Source organism: Protomyctophum parallelum, assembly GCF_964188405.1.
Source record: "Protomyctophum parallelum genome assembly, chromosome: 15".
Taxonomy (NCBI): domain Eukaryota; kingdom Metazoa; phylum Chordata; class Actinopteri; order Myctophiformes; family Myctophidae; genus Protomyctophum; species Protomyctophum parallelum.
Window position 1 is genome coordinate 21,178,346 of NC_139710.1, and position 22,730 is coordinate 21,201,075.

The following is a 22,730-nucleotide window of genomic DNA, read 5'->3' on the forward strand; positions in this document are numbered from 1 at the left end:
AACAAGAGATTATGCAGGTTGTCAGCAGGTCTGTCTGTCACAATACATACATGCAGTCAAACGGTCACAAGCCTCATTCATGTCAATGTTTAAACAAAACATTATTTACACCGAACAGAGTGACATTAAAATGAATATAGTTTTGTATTGTTATCAAGAGATGTCAATGTGCCTCGACAAACAAGTTGTTTACTTCTCAAGTACATTTTTTCAGGGAGTTGCTGTCCCATTGGGCTCTTGCATAGTTTCAGGCTGACTTGAGCCACCCGTCTCCAAAATGATTACCACTCGTGTTTTTCTAGCAGAAACATGTGAAACATTTGAGTCGTGTTTAGGCTTGCAGCTGCAAATAATGGCATTTGTCTGCGGCTAAGGAAACACTTAAATGTTTAGTTTTACCTTTAAGATTTGTATTTAATGCAAAAGAAGACATTTGTCATCATTTGTCATCAAAACTGTTCTCCAAAAGAATTTGAAGAAATTCTGAATATGAAAATGTGAACATTGCATCTAACTGAATGTTGTGTTCTCTTTGTCTACTTCCCTACACAGAGAGAGGACAGAGGTGTCCAGGCACAGAGGATGAAAAGGATTCGGTGGCCCCCTACTACGTTGAAACCCCCTACGGTTATCAGCTAGACCTGGATTTCCTCAAGTATGTGGATGACATTGAGCGGGGCAACACCATTAAAAAGCTGAGCATCCAGAGGAAGCCCAGAGCGGCCAGCAGACCACTGACGGTGCCAAGGGGCAGCACCAGTGGGGGCAGTGTTCAGGCTGAATGGACCTCCACAGACTCCCTGTCCTCCTCCAACAGCGACGACACCAAGCAGTCCCCAGTCTTCTTCACCTCCAGGCACCTGCAGGCCGCTCCGCCCCTCACCCCCACACTGACGCCCACCCTGAGCAGGGCAGCCGTGGCCTATGACACCCCGCTTCAACTGTCCTGCTTGAGCAGCTCGGAGCCCAAGCAGCTGCTGCCGCCCCCCTCGCCCCGGTTTGCCACTCGCCACAACACCCAGGTGGAGAAGACGCTGATGGAGACGCGGCGGCGTCTTGAACAGGAACGTCTGCTCATGCAGCCCCACAGCGAGCCCCCTCCTCCCCGCCGCCGCCTGGCCAGCTTCGGTGGCCTGGGCTCCAACAGCTCCCTGTCCTCCTATTCTGGCTCTGTGGGTCTGAGTCAGATTTCCCCCAGCAGCCTTCAGCCGCTCCCCCTCAACGGCCACCTCCACAATGGGGAATACAGCACTTACTACCCGCCTTCCCTGGGCAGCTCCATTCGCCATAGCCCCATGAGCTCTGGCATGACCACGCCGGTGACCAACGTCAGCCCTATGCACCTGCAGCAGATCCGTGAGCAGATGGTGGTGGCTCTCAAGAGGCTTAAAGAGCTAGAGGAGCAGGCCAAGAGCATTCCCATCTTACAGGTCAAGATTGCGGTTCTGCAGGAAGAGAAAAGGCAACTGACTGCTCAGTCCAAGGGCCAGGGACCTCCCGGGGGCTTCCGCAAGCGCTCGTACAGTGTGGGCAGTGCTGACCAGATGGAAAGCCCGGGCCCCATCCAAAAGGAAACGGAGCTCCACATTGTGGAGCCTGAAGCCCAGGAACAGAACGCTCAGCGTCTGGAGGAGTTCAGGCGCCTGGCCGCCGAGGTCCAAGCTCTGGAGAAAAAGACCCAGGACAACAACGCAGCGGAAATTCGGCAAATCCAGCCGGCTCGCGCACAGAGCCAAACTCGCCAGCAAAACGTTGGCATCGGCGCGGACGAAAACATGAACAGCCTCGCCGTCACAGAGAGTAAGTTGGCCACGGAGCCTCGGTTCCGTGACGCCGGGGTGTCAACGGAGCGACAGGAGACGCGCAGCTCCGCGGTGGGTGTAACTGAGGCCATGCTGGGCATGACCAGTGAAGCCGAGAAGGAGATTGAGCTCCAGCAGCAGACCATATACACGCTGAAGGAGAACGTCTACCGCCTGGAGGTCCAGCTGAAGGAAACCACCCACCAGATGGAGATGGGCAAGCTGAAGCTGGAGCTGCAAGCGGCCGGCGGATCCAGCAAGAAAAAAGTAGACAAGGGATGCATGGCCCGGCCCGAGATGTACAGCACCTCTGTGGAGGCCAGGATCCAGACCAACACCCAGGGAGTGGGTAATCACCTGGAGTTCAGCCATGCTAGCACGGCTAAGACTCTTCTCACCCAAACCGTAGGGGTGACTTGTCAGCCCAGCGTGTGCAGCATTGCCATAGGCCCCGAGGTACCCATGGAGCGATGGGTGGTGCACGAGAGAGTGGAGGTCCACGACCGATGTGTAGGGAGACGAGTGGAGATGTGCCACCAGAGAGTAGGCGTGGACCTGCTGAACGTCTGTGACGTCGGAGTTAACACGGAAGACAGCTCGGCCCTCTGTAAACCCGCGGCCGAGCTGATCAAGGAGTCTAGATCGGTCGGTTGTGGGGAGTGTTCTGTGGACGTGGTTGTCAACCCTGTCAAAGAGCTCCTGTCTCAAGGAACCAACCCGGATGTCGTCACCAAAATGGACTCTGGCGTCATGGTCACCCCCGAGACGGCGTCTCAACAAACTAACACTGAGACGGAAGCCGTGAGCAAGGCCACCAACACGAGAACAGCTGTCCTGGCTGATGCGTTCACCAACACCGTGTCGGTCACTTGCGACAAGCACACCAGCACAGTGGTCAACGAGACCAGAACCATCGCTGCCGGGGACGGGCTGGTCAAAGACGTTACAGACACGGCAAATAAGCGTTCTATAGCCGTGGGCACTACCACAGAGGTGGAGTCATCCCTGGGCAAATCCTCCCCTACCAAAACCAAAGACTGTGGCGTGGGACCGTTAAGCATTCACGAGAACGTCTTGATCGGCCTGAAAACCAGGAACATAGCCTGTGGCCCATCATCCCAGCTTACGGAATCTACCAAAAGCAGCGGGGAAGAGAGCACGGGGGTGCCGACAAAGGCGCAGGCCGACGGGGCCGTGGGACTGGACCACTACATCGAGAGGGTGCAGAAACTCCTCCAGGAGCAGCAGATGCTCCTGGCAGAGAACTACAGTGAGCTCGCCGATGCCTTCGGTCAGCCCCACTCCCAGTTTGGTTCCATCAACAGTGAGCTGGTCAACACCCTCTCGTCCATCAACTCTGTCATGAAGTACGGGAGTGCCGAGGAGCTTCGAAGCGTTGACGTCCTGAATCTGCAGCCAGGGGGCGCCGACGCTTCCCACAAAGGTCAGGCTTTAAATGATTCCAATGTGTGTTTATGTTTATGCTGCCTGCAAGTTGATGACTGAATGCATAATATCTTGGCATTCCTTCTCTCAGTCACTGTATTGCAAAATACTGTACATAGTTTCCTAGCAATGCATTGTCAAGGGACACACACACACACACACACACACACACACACACACACACACACACACACACACACAGCTGGCGCAGCCAGACTGTAAAACATCTAACCAAAATGGCTGTTGGCCATTAATCTGCTGCCTTGTGGGGACATTGAAGAGAAAGTGAAGATTTACTGAAACAATTAGATTTCACAAGATTGACTCGTTTTAAACCCTGATTTGTATTGCCAAATCCGTTGCTCTGCTCTCTAACTCTTTCACTGGGATTGAGCATTTATTGAGGCTTTTTAGCTACCTTAATTAATGTAGCTACCTTTCAATGCATTGAGCAATGCATAAATAGGTGATTCATAATATATATACTTATACTGTACATATTGCTGATATATTTGTTAGACGTCAATTTTGAAATAGTCTTCAGCACACATAAAGCTATATTTCCCCCTGCAGTGCACTCGTAAGGAACTAGTCGGCGAGGAACAAACCTGAGCTGAATTGTCACCATCCCTCAGAGATACAACAATGCTGCAATGAGGCAATGCAAACAATATGGCCGATATAATAACGTGGCTGAGGACCAAAGGTCTATTTTTAATCTGTGGCGGTCCCGATTTGTGCCATGCTGCAGAGGAGATAGTGGGTGGAGGAGGAGGACGGGGGTTCACACACTGTCTGCATGTGTAAAGTGACGCCTGATGGGATCGGACAGGCCAAAGTTATCTCTGACCCCGAAAAATGCGGCGGGGGCTTTGGACCTGTACCAACAATGAGCTCATTTCTTTCAGGAGCCAGTGGCATCGGACCTATTGGCCACTTGTTGTTTTTGCCCACGTCCCCCCTGTGTCCAACACCCCTCCCATCCTCTGGCTAGCGCCTCACTGTTGATGCTGATTCATGGCTCCCTCGTTACATAACCGCATGGGGCGTCCTGGTTGCCATACGGATAGAGAGAGGGGTCATTGTCTGTCTTCGCTGCAAGCTTGGTTTTTGGTCAGATACTGGCCTCTCTTGGAAGACTAATGGTGCTGTTCTAGTAATTACACAGTTTTATTATAGTCATTCATAAATGACTATAATACGAGAAAGAAATAATGTCAAAGGTAGTAAAAGTAAGCCTGATGCCAGCTCCAGGGACATTCTGTGGCTGACTTTGCACCTACCTACGGAGGGGAACGGGCAACAAAACGTATCAAAGTAAAACGTATCAAAGTAAAGGTGAAAATGTTTTAAATATAATTTAATGTCGACAACTGCAAACCACTACTGTAAAGCAGGTATACTAGTGCTAAAGGTTTTAAACTATGTCTAAAGTCAACCGCGAGCCAGTGACACGATCCTGTTTCTTGGTTGCGGTTGGTGGACCGTTGCTGCTGGATTTCAAACCGGTCGGAGGATATTTCTGTGTACGGTGAAAAAGCAGGACAAAAGGGAAATATCTGCATGGATAATGTTCTCCAGGTCTGACCTTGAAGCAAAACAGCTGAGTTTCTAAATCCAGATGACGGGAGCATTCTTTCAGCCCACTCATCTTTCAACATCAATCATTCCTGCATTTGCTAACCCTAGATTCTACCTTAACCATTTAGATCCTATATACGTCCCCCAAGGCTTTATACTAGGCCCGCTCCTTTTTTCCTTCTACACCAAATCTCTCTCACAATATAATGCATTGTTGTTGCGAGCTTGCTGAATCTTTGCCTATTATGACGAGCCCAGAATAGGGACCTTAGGGTCCATTTGGTTAATAAGAATGCCAGTCCTTTACTATGGATTTTGTTTATATCCAGTACCTCCCATTCAAATATTTCAGAATGTAATGTTGCAAAAACATGACACTTGTATTATTACAATTTTGAATTTTTATAATAAAGTGTGCCTGGAAGTTGGTTATCAACTGAAACTTTAAACTCGATGTGCACTTGAGTGTTTACTCAATGCGCGAGTGTTTGTGTGTAAGCATCTGTAAAGTCTTGTCCATACCTGCCAGGCACTTTTAGATCAAAGAGCACTCTGGATGGGTTTTTACCATAGTAAAACACCATGAGATCCAACATGGAATTTAACCCCCTTTGCTTGTTACTTTCAGAGCTCTTCGTGTGCAAGCATTTGAGTCAAAGCATTTGTGCACACACTTTTCCGTTTTCATGCATGAATGCAGCACAGATTGCATAAAACTGTTTTAGGTTAATTGAAAAGACACACAAATGGGAATAATACAATAATAATAAACGGAAAATAAATAAAAGGTAGTTCATGAAATGTGAGGACATGGTGAAGCTGTGTTGCACTATACTATCTGTCGCTTAACGTCAATCTCCCCCTCCTCATCACCTCCTTTTCTAAACCGTCGTAGAAGGCAGCCAGCAGCCAGCAGTCTCCCAGTCAGTGAGTGTGCGAACGGAGCTCTCCCGCACACAGCTGACCACCACCACCACCACGTCGACGTCCCCCCCGCCTGCCGCAGACAATCCTGCATCCACCCTCACCCCAGAGCAGCAGCAGGCCGAGCAGAAGATCCGTATGGATCAGCAGATGTCCACAGCGCTGCATGGTAGGTATACCTCTCTGAAGTCGGCACCTCTGCAACCCCCACTCACTGCTGCTTAACCATGCCTCTCGTAACGCCTCATTAGCACCGTAGCGCCGTTGTCATTACGTTTTCCAGGTGAAGAATGTTAGTTGAGCCCCATGCAACAGGGTAAATACAGCCGACAACAACAGCAGCAGCAGCAGCAGGACTTGTGAACCAGGGTAGTACGTACGTACCCCCAGGCTGTTCACACTCCCCCCACCTGTCAAAATAAAGGAAGCACGCTGAAAGTATCATATGCAAACGTTCATATATACGCACGGAAAAAATGCATACATGTACATGCATGAAACCTTGCTCGTGCGCGGCGTGGTGTGCGCCCCCCTACACACGTGCGTGTGTGCGCACAGAGCTGCCCCCCCCCCCCTCCCCCCCAAGAGAAGCAGTGGAGGCCCATTGGGGCGAGTCTTGGCAGATGTGCTGACTGTTCTGGCTCTAGGCTGGTATTTGGCTTTGCAAGGCCTGTACTTAAAATTATTTGGATACTTCTGGGTTTGGGGCTCGTTCCCATGCCACACCGACTTGATAGCGTTGGAGAGAAGTGGACAAAAAGACACTCGGTACTTCTCTACTTTTCTCCTCCACCACAGCAGTTGAACTGGACAAAAAGACACTCTGTACTTCTCTACTTTTCTCCTCCACCACAGCAGTTGATCATGAACTGGACAAAAAGACACTCTGTACTTCTCTACTTTCCTCCTCCACCACAGCAGTTGATCATGTCGTACAGAGAGCCATTCAGCCTCTACCAAGCTATTTGGAAAGGAATTAACCAGACTATTTAGTGTTGGCTTCAGTTCACTTTGAATCGGTCTCAATTAACTGCTTGGAGGGAACATGAGCATTTCTTAAGAGGAAACCAAATGTTAATAGATATTTTTAAATGATAATTATCTATCGGGCAGACACCTTTTATCTCCCTATTAACCTTTTATGTTTTATTTTGTTGAAATCAGTGCCCTACTTCATTGTACAAGAGTGCCATATGCAAAATTAGCCGATCTATAAGCTCACGCTCTTAAGGACTTTCAACCTAATGTCCCTATTTCGGGGCCTTGGGCAGGTGGCGGTAACACGCCACAGTCCACCGTGTGCTTGTAGATGGGCTATTTTTTGCCATTTCTGAAATGGGGCTTAAGTTAATTCAAACTTCAAACGGGATGTCATATTCTCTTGTACAATTACCAATCAGTGGCTGATTTAAAACATATGGGTAGTTGCGTAGGGCGGCTGTTTGTCAGGCCTGGAGTGCAGCAGGCGTAGTGGTTTCTCAGGTGTAATCCACGGTCTCTTTATGAACCCGGTGTTGAAGCTATCACGACATTGTTTTAATGCCATGGAGTTGTTCTGGTTCATCCCACAAGTACAGCAATTCTACTTCAGACATTTGTTTTGTATATTTAAATTGTGAGATATTTCTCTCACTTGACACTGTAACATGGTTTGAAATTATTGTGCGGTCAACCAGGAAGCCGGCATATTTTATCACCCTTACTTTCACGCCCATCGGAGGCCTGACAAACTTGACAAACAAAAAGACAAACTTGATGTCTCCCCTGGACCCAAACTAGTGAAAATAGCAGATCTACAAGCTCACAACGCGTTGCTTCATGCCGTGCTGTTATCTTACTACTACTTAAACTTTCTAAACTTTAAGTTTAGATTGTTCTTGTATTTCTTCATGAAATTACTGAAAACATTTGAATGAAAAATGTTTTTCTTTTTGGGGGGGGAATATGTTTTGAAATAATAATAAAAATGTGGGAATCAGTGCTCTAGGACACGCCTTAGGCATCTTACTCAATCCATGCCACCTGTTAAACAGAAACGCTGGCCAAGTGCCAGAGATATGGGACAAATGAAAGAATAAATAGCCGTGGGTGCATCCATGTGCACATCGCGTGCACGTCAGATACAGTATATATATATATATATATATATATTATATATTATATATATAATATGAGACAAAAAAGGGACTCCTGCACATCCAAAAAGACCCGTAGGAGGTGCAAGTCTAGTTAGCAGGCATAGAAGTCAAGTTAGCAGTCCCTTCCAAGGAAGGGACTGCACACTCAAGGGAACAGAGACGGACAACTTACTGCATCAGCTTATTTATTAGCACGACGCGTTTCGCCGTGAGCTTCGTCAGGTTCACCTGACGAAGCTGATATATATATATATATATATATATATATATATACTTACTTTTTGAAAAGCACTGTATAAATTGTGTGTTGGTTGCACATCAAAAATGTGATCTACAAGCTCACAACAGTCATCCAGTGTTGGGTGCCTCCACTCCTCTCATTCGTTTTTGCCTTGTTCTCCCCAGGAAGTCCGCAGTGCAGTCAGAGCACCCTGAAATCCATCATGAAAAAGAAAGACGGCCGACCAGGGTCTAATGGCACCAAAAAGAACCTGCAATTTGTTGGGGTGAATGGAGGGTGAGTGTCAAATACATTCAAATACTATATTCCCATGCCACATAGGACCATTAATTTAAGTTGGGGGGCGGCAGTGGCTCAGGGGTAGAGTGGCCGGTAGAACGACCCCCAGAGTTACTGTAGTGTCGAAGTGTCCTTGAGCAAGACTCTGAACCCCTAATTGCTCCAGATGTGCAGGTTGGTGCCTTGCATGGTTTCCTCTGCCATCGGTGTATGAATAGGTACTATAATAGGTACTTTACAGAAAACAAGCCAAAGGTCACTTATAATGATATAAGCAGACATGGCATGGCACACACAAGGAGCCCCAGTACCTTCCCGCCGAAACAGGGGAATAAGACCCAATATTGCTGCAGAGCTTGCTTATTTCCATTGTGGCCCTTTGAGTATATCTTTGTCTGCAGAGACATTTATTCCATAAAAGTACAATATAATATACATTCATACAATTTCCAGTGTAAAAGACAACTAAACCAGCTACTACCGGTAATCAACTAAATTATGAACGGAGTGACATAGATACATACTCTAATAAATGTATCTATGTTCAGTATGCAATGCATAATATATCTCTGTATGTTATACACAGGCAGATAAGCAGCCTCATTACTATAGTTTTTATTTTTATTTACACTGGCAGCTGGCATTGTGCACACATTCATTATGATAGCTCATTGTAATGTATTCTTATTTTCTTATTTTACTATTTATTGTATTCTATTGTGCTTACATGATATTTATCCTGTCTTGGTACCATAAATAGAGACTTCTTATTGATACTGTGTAAGATGACAACGGTTGACACCTGTGTTCAATTACTGTTGATTGTATCTCATACATCTTGCATAAATACCACACTTCCTGTTGTCTTGTCACAAACGCTGAGGAAGGCCAGATAGGCCGAAACGCGTACGTTTTCAGTCTCAGAGGTAAATAAAGTAATGTAAAAGGACATATGAGTGCTGGCATTCTCTTCATCTCAACTTCTATTTTCGAGCCTTGCACCTATAAGGATTTTGTTTTAACCTAGAGTGCTGCAGGTTGTCTGCTACGGTAGTACTTCTCTCTCACAGCTCAATAAGAGCCGGCAATTAATTACTTGGACCCTGGCGTCCCTATTTTGGCATGTCATAACATTTCAAAACTTTTCTACAAGCTTTCAACGTGTGTGACCTTGTAGATCAGCTATTTTTACTTGTGTTGTCCGATCTGCTTTTGTGCCAACTCTGGGCTGTTTTAAAGCCGTTTTTTAGTGCAGTGGTTCCCAAATGTGTTTTGCTCGAGGGCCAAAAGCGACATTTTGATGTCTCCCTCCCTGGGACTCAAACTAGTGAAAATAGCCGATCTCCAAGCCTACAACGATGTCCTATTTTCACTACTCCTTCAATCAAATGGGTCCTGGCCCAGTGTTTGGGAACCACTGGTTTATTGAACAGAATGAAGTAATGAATGAATGAGGTGCTGGTAAACCTACTGGAGGTCATCATGCCCTGAGAGCTTAGGAGTTTTGTGCCGTGTCTGTCTCCCCCTGCTGGTGTAGGTACGAGACTACGTCGAGCGACGACTCCAGCTCAGAGGAGAGCAGCTCCTCTGGGTCAGAGGAGGAGGAGGAGGAGGAAGAGGAGGAGAAGGAGGAGGAGCAGGGAGGAGAGGAGGAACACGGGAAGGTGGAAGAAACGTCGACCCAGGAAGGGTTCCAGAGCGAGGGAGCGGTGGATGTGGAGAGGAGAGAGGAAGAGGAGAGTCCAGAGAAGCAGGAGATGAGAGAGAGGTTGGTAGACGGCAAGGTTTTAATAGTTATTTAAAACGAATGAAATCATGAATAACGAAATAAACATAAAACACATTTAGTTATTTTCTGATTAACTAACTGAAGCTGTATTGTGCGTTCACAAAACGTACCAAAAAAACTAAAATCATAGTGAAAATGTCCTTAGTTTTAGTTTGAGTTTATTTCATACATAGCGCATACATGGGTGGATATGAAATCAATACAACAATCAATACAACTACCCAATATTGCAACTAATCAAATAAAAGAAGACTAAACCTTTTCAAATAAAGAACCCACATTAAAAACAAATTAAAACAACTTCAGCAATGTTGGCCTGTAAAGAACTTTTAAAACATCTCGGAGGACAAGATCATACGGTTGTTGTTGAGTCGTAGATTAGATATAGCATTTGGCGGCCCCTAATGTCCATGTTCCTTCCCTTGCATCCCTGCAGGTATGAGCTAAGTGAGAAGATGCTGGCTGCATGCACTGTTCTTAAAACACACCTGAGTGATGCCAAGGCTGTGACCAGTAAAGACCTGGTGAGTATTTTCCTTCTCTGTGGTCCTCTCTGTGTCTGTGATTTATTCTATTATTTGATTGTTCAATTAAATACTGAATTAGTCAGACAGACATGTAAACTGCACGAGGTACAGCCGAAAAGTCCCGGGGACTTGTTTCCATTGTGGTCCTTTGATTGATTGATTGAAATATTTATTAACAGTTTGCATAATTACAGTACATTTCAAGCACAAACTCAATACAAAGACTGTTAACTGTGAGTGGACGACCCAATTAAGCATTACACTTGTTTACAACAGGGTCCACCATGTTCAATTCATCAAAACATTTAGAGTCGTACAAATAGACACTTCTATATAGCTAACGAACAGAACAGGAATTCATCATAAAGGAAGCAAAAAGGGAAAAGAAACGTATACAGTGAGGGGAAAGGGGGCGGATTCAGATTTTACGGGGGCCAGTTTCGAATTGCAGCCGTCCGTAGGTGCCCTTTGAGAGCGGTTTTGAAGGAGTCAAGGAGTCAAGTTCTATGTATTTCTATGTCTTATGTCCTATGTAATTCATCAGCATAGCATAACAAATTTACACAATTCCCGTCATCAACAAATACAAAATACAATGTACAAAGGAGAAAACGGCAGCAGTGAATGACACCTGTGAATTTGTATTTACCTCCCCCTTGTGGTCGCCTGCTAGATGTTTTTTCAGGCAGATTTTGAAAGAAACCAGTGATTCACATCATTTTTTTTCCTTTTTAGTTTTTATCCCACGATTTTGCAACCCATTTTTTCACCCAGTGTCAATTGTCTAATGCAATCCTGGGCGCTACACTTGAGGAGTCCAAGCTGCTTCTTTTCACCTGACAGGGGACAGTCTCCCCGGCTGGACGTAGCGAGCGGAAGGTTATACCATCCAGTTCCTTTCCCCTCCATCAGGCGCCCCGGCTGGCCAGGGGAAGGTAGTTTAGATACCAGGATTACTGCATGTTTTTTGTGAGGGTACCCACCCTAGAGGACACGGGGAGAACATGGTGATTCACATCCTTTTAATGGATGGTGTTACTGTCGGGGCATTCCACATGTTGGTTGCAGAGTAGTAGAATGAGAATTTTCCCATGTTTGTTCTAAATTTGGTTAGTGCCAGATCGTGGCCACTCCCTCTAGTGTTGTGGCCTGTGGGTGGAGACTTTGGAGAAGTAGTTGGTCATGAGGGTAATGAGGGCACTGTCCAAATCAATCCCATTTTTATTTGCTCAACCCTGTCTTCTACCCTGAGACATCCTAAACTAGCAAAGTGTGTTGGAATTAGGTGGGCCATGGGCTTAAAGCCGAGAAGTATTCAAATCAATTTATTTTGGGAGGTTTCTGAGGTCTTATTAACCACTTTAACTGTGGTGTCCCTATATTGGGCATGTCATTAGGCAAAGAATTTCAAAAACCTTTTTGAATATAGCCAATCTGACAAGCTCACAACGCGACTGCACAAGTTAGTCTATGCCTAGCTGACGTGTTAAGCCAACACAATATATAGAACCTAATTTAACATTACCTCGAAATAAAAGGAAATGTAGGCAGGTTTGAGCACATCATGCACAATCAATGTGAGTGTAGAGCTGGTTCTTTACCCACAAGGAATTTCTACATTTCCCTGCCCGGTGTGTCCTTTTGCTCTCCATCCGTACCATTTTGTATAAGCAGAAATGCCATTAAAGAAAGAGGTTTATATCCCTCTTTTCTTTCTTTTTTTTAGGCCCGCTAGCCCCTCCTATAACCAGCTATTAGGGTAAACTTCGTCCTACACAAACATTAAATTCCCATTGACAATGAATGGAGAATTTCACGTCATAGTGTCTGCGCAAATAGACATGTTACGTCATGATGACAAAATTCCCATAAGAGCGGCCCTCACTTCACACGGTGTGATTTTTTTTTTAACCCATTCTGCGTGGAAACCCTTTGGTTTGTTAGCATTATGTCATGCTTTAGCTATTGAGAAATAGCAGATCTACAAGCTCGTAGCACGCCACCGAGTGGCGCGCTACGAGCTTGTAGGTCTGCTATTTTTGAAAAATCTAAGAACGACTGACACGGAAACATGGCTTTTTCAGAAAACCGTCTGGACTTTTTTTTTTTTTTAATCTGATCTCGGGTCAGAACGGGTTAAACATTTAACTCTAAATTCTGCCATGGCGTTTTTTGCCCATGCTGATCCCTATATGTATCCCTTCTCTCTGTGTGTGCCGTCCGTCCACCAGAGGGCGTGCCTGAACACGGTGCAGCACGAGTGGTTCCGCGTGTCCAGCCAGAAGGCGGCCGTGTCGGGCATGGTGGAGGACTATCTGGACGGCTTCGGGGCCGCCTCGCCGGCCGTGCTGCGGCACATCGTCAACATGGCGGACGGGAACGGCAACACGGCGCTGCACTACAGCGTCTCCCACTCCAACTTCCAGGTGGTTAATAAGCTGCTGGATGCCGGTGAGTAAAAAGCAGGTGTTTAGACCCATTCTGACTGAAAGCATGCATGAATGAGTGAGTGCAGCTAGTCCTATTTGTAGCCTCCCACACCTGTGTGCAGTGAGCAAGCTGCCAGCCACTCAGCCTTGATTGCAGGATTGGCAGGGAGGCTCCATGGGCCTTTTCACACTGACCATAGAGTATTAAAAGGATAGAGTATTAGAGACTGATCTGGCGCGAAGTTCCGCCCCCCTCCGCTATTCATGTCAGTGGAAGTGGAAGTTGCTCAGTGGCGTTTTGAAGCCGCTGGAGGGACCGTCTATTTCCGCCTTTTGTGGGCGCATTTCCGCATTTGACCACCAAATTTTGGTGGAAAAATAGCAGATCTACAAGCTCGTAGCACGCCACTGAGTGGCGCACTACGAGCTTGTAGATCTGCTATTTTTCAATAGCTAAAGCATAACGTAATGCTAACACCAAAAGGGGTTCCCGCCCAAAATGGTTTAGCTGAAAACCCGATCTAAGAGACAATTTTCAGTTACAATAAAGACGATAGATTTCGGACTAAGGCTACAACCTTTTGAAAAACATGACTTGTAACTTCAACAATATTGTCAGATTTACAGGTGTAGAGAAGTGGGTGAGATTATGTTTTCGTTTTTTTTTGATTAAAAGATAGTGGCTCCTGAACTAGCAGCATATCATTACCCACGTCGCATTGCGTGAATAGCCAGAGTCGAGGGTTTTTGGTGTGCTTTATCTCATGAACCATATCAGCCCCGTTTGACTCCTGGTGGAGCCGACTACCATGTGTTCCGCTCAGAAGGGAGAAGTTCCCCCTTTTCTACTCACCCCACCCTCTGCCCCTGTTGCTTCTTCCACCCTTCTCGCCATTTCTCATCCTTCTCGCCTCCTTTCCACTGAACATCCTCCTCCCCCCTCCCCGCTGATCTGTGGCTCTCTCTGAACGCCCAATAGACTGTGATGAGGTCCCGGCCACTCGCTGCACTGAAAGCCCTTTGTCGTCGTCCCCCGTCGTCCCCCCAGGCCTTTGTGTTCCTGTGCTGTCTTTCAGTCTGGGACTCCCACATCCACCACCCTGGCCCATTGTAACCATTGTCCTCCCGCAGCCCCAGTTCCTTACCCAAAACCCTGCCCGTCCCCTGGCAGGTTGACCCCCCCCCCCCCCCCCCCCCATGCTCACTTTAGGCCCTGTCGCTAACTATGTTCTGACATCTCTGAATTTCACTGTCTCTCTAGAGGTTCCTCCATTCTTGTGTAGTTGTTTGTATAGCTCCAGGTCTGAATAAGCCAGGTTCTAGACCAGAGTGTAGACTTGTTTTTTGATTATGCAGACACAGCTCACGCCCTCTATACATTGTTTGTTTGACGAGGGAGGCGATGTGATTGACTGAGGAGGCCCCTCTTGTACATTATTGTGTTTGTGACTGACATGAGACACAAGGGGGCAGGGTAACAAGTCAATCTTGTGGAACGCATCAGAGTCAGGGCTGCACCTAATCTATTATTATTTTTGAACGTGTCACACTGTGAGCTTGAAACTTTCCACGCCCCAAAATAAGGATTGATTGTTAATCGATTATTTTTGATAATCTATTAAATAAATTAATTTGATTAGCAATGGCACCCCTAATCAGCGTGTTATTGAAGTGTTGGAATTCTCACTGAACGCCACCCTGTGTGTGTGTGTGTGTGTGCGTGTGTCCGTGTGTCTCTACCGCAGACGTGTGTAATGTGAACCAGCAGAACATGGCGGGCTACACACCCATCATGCTAGCTGCCCTGGCGGCCGTGGAGGCTCCCAAGGACATGCGCATCGTGGAGGAGCTCTTCAGCAAGGGCGACGTCAACGCCAGAGCCAGCCAGGTAAGAGCGGGCGCGGCAAACCTCCACACGCCAATAACGCCCCCTCTCTCAAAGACGTGAAGGTGATTCCAGTGTCGAGTCGACTATAGGAATCCATCTAATGCTACGGTTGATTTTGTTGATTTGCAATGTGATGTGCAATTTCTCATCGTCATCATAATTTATTTAACTCACGACCATGTCCACATGGTATCGAGCACAGATCCAGAAATAGGATACAATAAATCGTATACAATATACATGCAGACATGGCAAAAGGCATTGTATTCATTAGTTGAACAGCGGAAGAATATTTTTCAGAGAAGCACCCACTTTTGGTTTGTCTGATTTTAGTATTGAAATTAATTTAAAGTAGATGGGTGGGTTATAAAATAAATTGGCAGGTATTTTTTGTTCAAAGTTCATAATGCTAGTATTCTTACATGATTCCAACATAACGTGATGCTCATCTCCGACACGGTTTTCGTTACATGGATTGCATAGCCTCTGACTCCTTTCCATTTCTACCAATGACCTTGGGGATTCTCGTGTTGTTCAACCTGAAGTTACAAATGGCCTGTCTGTACTGTACATAAAAGGTATTTTTCTAACTTTTGTTTGTACTCAACGTAAATGTCACATGATGTCATATCATTAAGTTCACTTTGCCACTTTTGCAAAAAACTGATCTTTACGGGCTTCTCTTGTCATCGGCAGAATGTGAGATGGTTGAGTTTTTCCAGAGTAGACCAGTGTATTTCCTGTTTCTAAGACAAATTTCAATGTCAATCTAAAGTACTTATTCAACATTAACTGTTGATGAAGAGAGTATGTCTAGATGGAAAAAGACCTGGCTGGGATCTCTGTGGAGGTTGGGGGGGGGGGGGGGGGGAGAAGCATATGTCAGTCTTAGCCAGGGTTTTCTGAATGCCATGGGGAGAGGTTATGAACCCTCTTGGAGAGGTGTCAGACGACGGGTGTTAGATCCTGCTCAGCAAGCTGCAGTACAACATGACAATCTATTTCTATGTTCTACCCCCTCTATCAGTCACAAACCAGCATTGGTGCAAAGTTACTTGAATTTATTTACTTGAGTACTGTACTTGAGTACAATTTTGAGGTATTTGTACTTTAATATTTGTATTTCCAATACCTTTTACTTCTACTCCTCTACGTCTCAGAGGCAAATATTGTACTTTTTCTCCACCACAATTATTTGAAAACATTAGTTACTAGTTTACTAGTTACTAAAAAATATATATTAAATTTTATCACTTCAGCCCTATATACAGTACATTTCGGCCATTTGAAAATAGCCAATCTACAAACTCATTGTGAGCTTGTAGATTTTTATACATTTGAAACACATTCTGCACAATAGGTACTTTCTACTTTTGGTACTTTAAGTACATTTTTATACCAATAACTTTGTATTCCAATAATTACCAATATACCAATAATTTTGAATTCCAGACTTTTACTTGTAATAGTCTAGTAATTCTACACTATCTATACTTTTAGTACTGTGAATACTTTTTCCACCACTGCAAACACACACACACACAAAGCCAGACCCTAACGGTGTAGTTTGTCCCCCCCTGTGACTGTGGCAGGCTGGTCAGACGGGTCTGATGCTGGCGGTCAGCCATGGCAGGATGGACATGGTGCGCGCCCTGCTGGCTCAGGGCGCCGACGTCAACATCCAGGACGACGAGGGCTCCACGGCGCTCATGTGCGCCAGCGAGCACGGCCACGTGGAGATCGTCAAGCTGCTGCTGGGGCAGCCGGGCTGCGACGCCACCCTGAGCGACAGTGTGAGTACAAGACCAATGTCCAGGGTGGTGGGTGGGTTTAACACATTCTGACCTGAGATCAGATTCTAGAAAAATGTCAGTTTTCTGAAAAAGCCTGACAAAGTGACAGCGATGGGGAAGGACAATCTGCATTTGTCCAGCCCATTCTGACCTGAGATCAGATTCTAAAAATGTCTTCTACATCCTGACCGTTTTCTGAAAAAGCCATGTTTCTGTGTCAGTCGTTCTTTGATTTTTCAAAAATAGCAGACCTACAAGCTCGTAGCGCGCCACTCGGTGGCGCGCTATGAGCTTGTAGATCTGCTATTTTTAAATAGCTAAAGCATAACGTAATGCTAACACCAAAAGGGGTTCCCGCCCAAAATGGGTTTAACACATTTCGACCTGAGACCACATTCTACAAAATGTCTTCTAAATCACGACGGTTTTCTGAACATTTTAAAATGATGTCTAAAAGCTACAAGGTGACACAGAGGCGTTGCGTCCTCATGTCTAAAATGGGTTCATGCGAGGCATGGGCTCGTGCAACTATCGATGTTTCTTCTAAAAGATTATGGTTTATATACGGTGTTATTAAGTCTTTGTCAGAGACCTCTACCTTCCTTTCGTCCTCGTATTGATTTTTCCGTCTTTCTTCTTCAGGATGAGAGCAATGCCTTGTCCATAGCTCTGGAAGCGGGACACAAGGACATTGCAGTGTTGCTTTATGCACATGTCAACTTCTCCAAAGCCCAGTCACCGGTGGGTTCCTCAACTATTCATGCTTAACTGTCTTATTACCGGGTATTATATTTAAATGTCTTTATAATTCTCAAATTTTTACTTACCGTGTGTTTTGTGCATGTATTTCAGGGGACACCTCGGCTCAGCAGAAAGATGTCCCCCAGTCCAACTAGAAGGGGCATGTTCGATTAAAAGGTTTCCGCTTCTTCCCACAAAACCCTGCGCTGCTATTGGTTCACATTCAAGGATGCCTTACCCACAGCTGGATGAGGGGTCCAATCCCAGGCACCAACCAACCAACCGACCGACCGAGGAGGTTTCTGGAATTCTTTTTCATATGCACATTCACCTCAATGACAAGCCCAAAGTGCCCTTCGCAAATGAATGTAACCAGCTGGTGCCTGACATCTCATCGTCATCTACCCAAAATAGCGAGAGTGTATGGACATCCGCCAGCATGCAAGACTGCCACACGGAGGCAGACTCAAAGCACCCACGCCATTTATTCCAAAGTGGCGATTTGACTACAAAGCGATTTTTGTTTCTTTAAATTCCCAGCGAGCTCAGTGTTGATAAAAAAGCACCAGCACCTATCGTCTTCACCGACATCATTATCAGCATTCTGTTTTATCACAGGAGAAGAGCGGTTAACCCATTTTGGGCGGGGGCCCCTTTTGGTGTTGCATTATGTAATGCTTTAGCTATTGAAAAATAGCAGACCTACAAGCTCGTAGCGCGCCACTCGGTGGCGCGCTACGAGCTTGTAGGTCTGCTATTTTTGAAGAATCGTGAAAAGTGACATGAAAGTGTTTGCGAACGACTGACATAGAAAAACTGCTTTTTCAAGAAAACAGTCAGGATTTAGACGACATTTGCAGAATCGTTCCCAGGTCAAAATGGGTTAATATAATTGACATACACCCACAAGCTAGAATCCATGTTCCCTGTATATATTGGGCCTGTAGGCTATATTAAGTGCACCAACCCATGGCAGATGAATGCATCAATGAATAGATGTGACCTAGACTGGAGAAATTCTACTTTTATACAAATCCTTTGTATCTATTTAAAAAACAATCACAGTATTTTGAAATATTTCCTATTACTTCTTAACGATACATGAAGTTATATATTTATCGAGGTATAGTTTTTAATGCAAATAAATGTATTTCATTGTATATACTGTGGTTAATTAGAGATTCTACTTTTTTTTTGTCCTGTGTCCAGTTTCTTTCTGTCTCATGTTCGTTGTATGATATACTGTCCTCCACTAGTATTCAACAAGGTACTTACTTTCATTTAAATTGAGAATTGAAGTGCCCAAGACTTTGCCATATAACAATTTACATCAATAAACAATTAAATTAAAGAATGTGTGGTCTTCATGATATAAAGAAAAGTGTTTTTCAATTTCCTCATTACATTTCGAGACTATTTTATAATGGGGAGCCCGCTGGCCTAGCGGTCCAGGCGTGTGCCACATGGCCTGACAGCGCGTCGTGCGTTGAGTCCCGTTCATGACGACCTTTCGCTGCATGTTTTTTTTTTTTTTTAAAGATATTTTTTTGCGGCTTACGCCTTTTATTGATTTTTGAAGGGACAGACAGTAGGCTGACAGGAAATGGGAGAGAGATGGGGGGACGACATGCAGTAAAGGCCGTGTCGGGTCCGGGAGTCGAACCCGCGGCACACTGCGACTGGATCACCAGTCCGGTGCCCAGACCGTTACGCTACGGCCTGGGCCCTTTCGCTGCATGTTTCTCAGTGTCTCTGCCTCCCTCTTACCTGTCCATCTACACTTGGAGTAGCAACCAAATCCAGGAGAATTATATAACTTTATATAAGCTCTTTCTTTAAAATTGTATTGTCTTCCTTAATTTGAAATGATCTGGCCAGGCTTGATTAAATTGTATTTATTCCCTCTTTGGTTTGAAGGCCTTCACTAGAAGTCTGAGGTATTCTATCCAGAGTCTGCTTCAAAGGACTGGTGCTTTGTAGTCGGCAAGTCGAGCTCTCTTTTACAGACAATAATCATAATGAATGAATTATTGTAAATGCAGACAAAACTCAACAAAGCAATGGGGTTCTTTTTTTTAACTTGAAATTCATTCATATGTATTCTCTTATTAACATCCCTTGTCTCAGACTAATTTCATCTACCATTTACTTCAGATCAGCTCCCTCTGTTGGTGTATTCTTCAAATGCTGACCGATTTTTACCAGCTGCAGGTGCTTGTCATGCACACCTTGAAAATTGCCTTTACTTTTAACATGAAACCATCTGATATTTTATTTTTGTTCTGCATTTTCACATTTTACTTCTATTCATATACAGCATAGGAATCTACTTGTATATTGTGGCCTCATGCTCTCCTTTGTTGTTGCACAGCTCCATACCACTGGGATAGGAAAGGAGTGAGTCTAATAGAATAGTTAAATCATTGTGTGACTTCATTATCTTATCATAATCCGTCATTATCACAACATGCTGAAGTAATAGAGGCAGTGTTGCTATTTAGTTGAGTTACACACACCAGCCTGCAGATGTTATCAGGAGAAATGGTGCATAGCAGTTATTTGTCTCCATTGGTTGATTCAGGGGCATGTAAATGCAACCCATTTTAATTGGTAACTTCTTTCCATCTCCTCCTCTCATTCTGGTTTTAACTGTGTGCCTGTATGTCGCACACCACTTCATCCTGTGCATGTAAATCCACTCAGCTGAATTGACTGACCTGTGTTGAGATTAATTTGGTTTCAGACCATTCAATAAATTAAAAACAGCATTCATTCACCATACTCATTTATTGTTGATGTGCTATTACAGCAGATTATACACACACACACACACACACACACACACACACACACACACACACACACACGTAACTATCAATAGAATGAGTCTACTAATAATACTTTATAGTTCTCTATACACATTATCAGTGTTTGGGGAGCTACTTTGAATGAGTAGCTTGGGAAGCTATACAACCATGGCAGTAGTTTTAACAAACTGCATGTACTCCTGGGGGAAATAAAGTTGGTAAAGCTATACTGTAGCTAAATTGAGAATGTATATATTGTGTCATATATATGACATGTCATGTAAACAAAACATGTCATGTCATTCAAGGTCACGTCATATCTGGACTGTTGCAAACTGCATGGCCTAATGCAGCTACACTGGCTGTTATTTTACCTTTAAACTGCATGGCCTAATGCAGCTACACTGGCTGTTATTTTACCTTTAAACTGCATGGCCTAATGCAGCTACACTGGCTGTTATTTTACCATCCAAACTGCATGGCCTAATGCAGCTACACTGGCTGTTATTTTACCATCCAAACTGCATGGCCTAATGCAGCTACACTGGCTGTTATTTTACCATCCAAACTGCATGGCCTAATGCAGCTACACTGGCTGTTATTTTACCATCCAAACTGCATGGCCTAATGCAGCTACACTGGCTGTTATTTTACCATCCAAACTGCATGGCCTAATGCAGCTACACTGGCTGTTATTTTACCATCCAAACTGCATGGCCTAATGCAGCTACACTGGCTGTTATTTTACCATCCAAACTGCATGGCCTAATGCAGCTACACTGGCTGTTATTTTACCATCCAAACTGCATGGCCTAATGCAGCTACACTGGCTGTTATTTTACCATCCAAATTTGGATCAATCATTTTCAAATCAGGGACAATGTTGCCTATACTCACTCACTATGTATGTTGCATAATACATACTCAAGTATACATTATAAATAGCTGGTTGGTTTTTAATATACCTCTTTTGACCATGACTGATTAGCCTCTGTCTAGAGGATTTGAATTTCCTGACTGATCAAAACTAGGCCGAAGTGACAGATATCTCAGCCTATGGAAGAGAAACCATGGGACTTTTTGGGCTACTTCATTCAATGGGGGGGTGTGTGTGTGTGTGGGGGGGGGGGGTGTGTGTGTGTGTGTGTGTGTGTGTGTCGTGGACTACGCACACTTGTGAAGGCCAAATGTCCCCAGGGCCCACAAGCATAGCAGATCCATAAGCCCACGTGTTGAGAGCTTACAGACCTGCTCCACATTGACATTCTGAGACCTCCCAGGACAGTGTTGACATACAATGGCTCTTCTTGCAACCACATCTGATCTATGTTGAATGGCGGTCGTGACCTCCGTCTGCCACAGAACAAGTGCAGGAAGAGTTCAGCAGCACAAGCAGGCTGACCAGGTGGTGGAATTGAAGGATGATTATACAGGTGTCCGTTGGCTCCAGTACTGATTGTTGCTCCATCAGGGTCAGAGATCAATCTGAAAGAAAGTCATTGACCGTCAAACCTCACCGCTCACCCACTCTTCACTCTTCACTATGCTCAGACGAGCAGCATTTTGGGCATAAGTGACAGTAGGCTATGCAAATTATGCTAATGAGAAAAGGTTGCATGACTTGGTTATCGGAAGACATTTATCGATATCCCAAACAGACTTTCAGGCCTGCCTGAAAAGTATATATGGCTGATTGTATGGCCAGAGGTCAGTCCTACTAAAAACGAATTGGTGGAATGGATTCAGCACCCCCACAAACCCTAATTAGACAGGCCTACCACAAGCTCATATAGTGGGCAATTTGAATTTTTCCCGTTTTTTGTTGGAGCTAATTGAGTGGTGTCAGGTGTTGGTAAACACCTTTATGTACACATTGAAGAAAGCTAAGCATTGCTAAGCAATTATTTTGCAAACCGTGGCTAAAGATGTTTGCATAATAATTAGTAAAATTAATTAAGAATAGTTTCATTGTGATCCTTGGCCCCCATATCGCCAGTCTAGACACCTTATTGTAATATTGGCTGAGATATAGTGGAAATATATTTTTTGATTTTAATGGCGGCATTAATTTGCATAAAATGGTACATGGTACATTTTTTACTAGGCTATATTTCCCTCTGTGTGCACAGGCAGCCCAGTGGCCTCTCCTCTGTCCTGAGTCCTGACTCCTGGCAGGGAGGCGACACACCCACTACAGGCTACTCTCCTAGACTCCTCCGCATCTGTGTGTGGCAGGGCTCTGTCAGAAGTCAGATACAGTTAGTTAATCGTGCACAGCTAGCGGAGCAACACACAACTCCCATCTATTTGACCAGACCAGAGGCAACAAGTCAAGTGCTCCAGTC

At 45.1% G+C, this 22,730-nt stretch overlaps 1 protein-coding gene across 4 annotated transcripts in view; it reads left to right on the forward strand.

The window, feature by feature from the left end:
* Nucleotides 1-18,747, forward strand: part of kank1a (KN motif and ankyrin repeat domains 1a) — a 65,299-nt gene extending 46,552 nt beyond the window's left edge. For 3 of the 4 annotated variants that reach the window (XR_014570424.1, XR_014570425.1, XR_014570426.1), the window contains 11 exons: nt 553-3,246; nt 5,725-5,922; nt 8,297-8,408; nt 9,949-10,179; nt 10,637-10,724; nt 12,959-13,178; nt 14,902-15,044; nt 16,637-16,837; nt 17,480-17,578; nt 17,690-18,249; nt 18,321-18,747. Coding sequence is in view for 1 of the 4 variants with exons in the window: in XM_083784911.1 (XP_083641037.1) it covers nt 553-3,246; nt 5,725-5,922; nt 8,297-8,408; nt 9,949-10,179; nt 10,637-10,724; nt 12,959-13,178; nt 14,902-15,044; nt 16,637-16,837; nt 17,480-17,578; nt 17,690-17,752 (4,049 nt within the window). In the remaining 3 variants the exon portion in view is untranslated. Of the gene's footprint in view, nt 1-552; nt 3,247-5,724; nt 5,923-8,296; nt 8,409-9,948; nt 10,180-10,636; nt 10,725-12,958; nt 13,179-14,901; nt 15,045-16,636; nt 16,838-17,479; nt 17,579-17,689; nt 18,283-18,320 lie in introns of those variants that run through there. The other variant, XM_083784911.1, reaches the window with a different exon arrangement.
* The last annotated feature ends 3,983 nt before the right edge of the window (nt 18,748-22,730 follow it).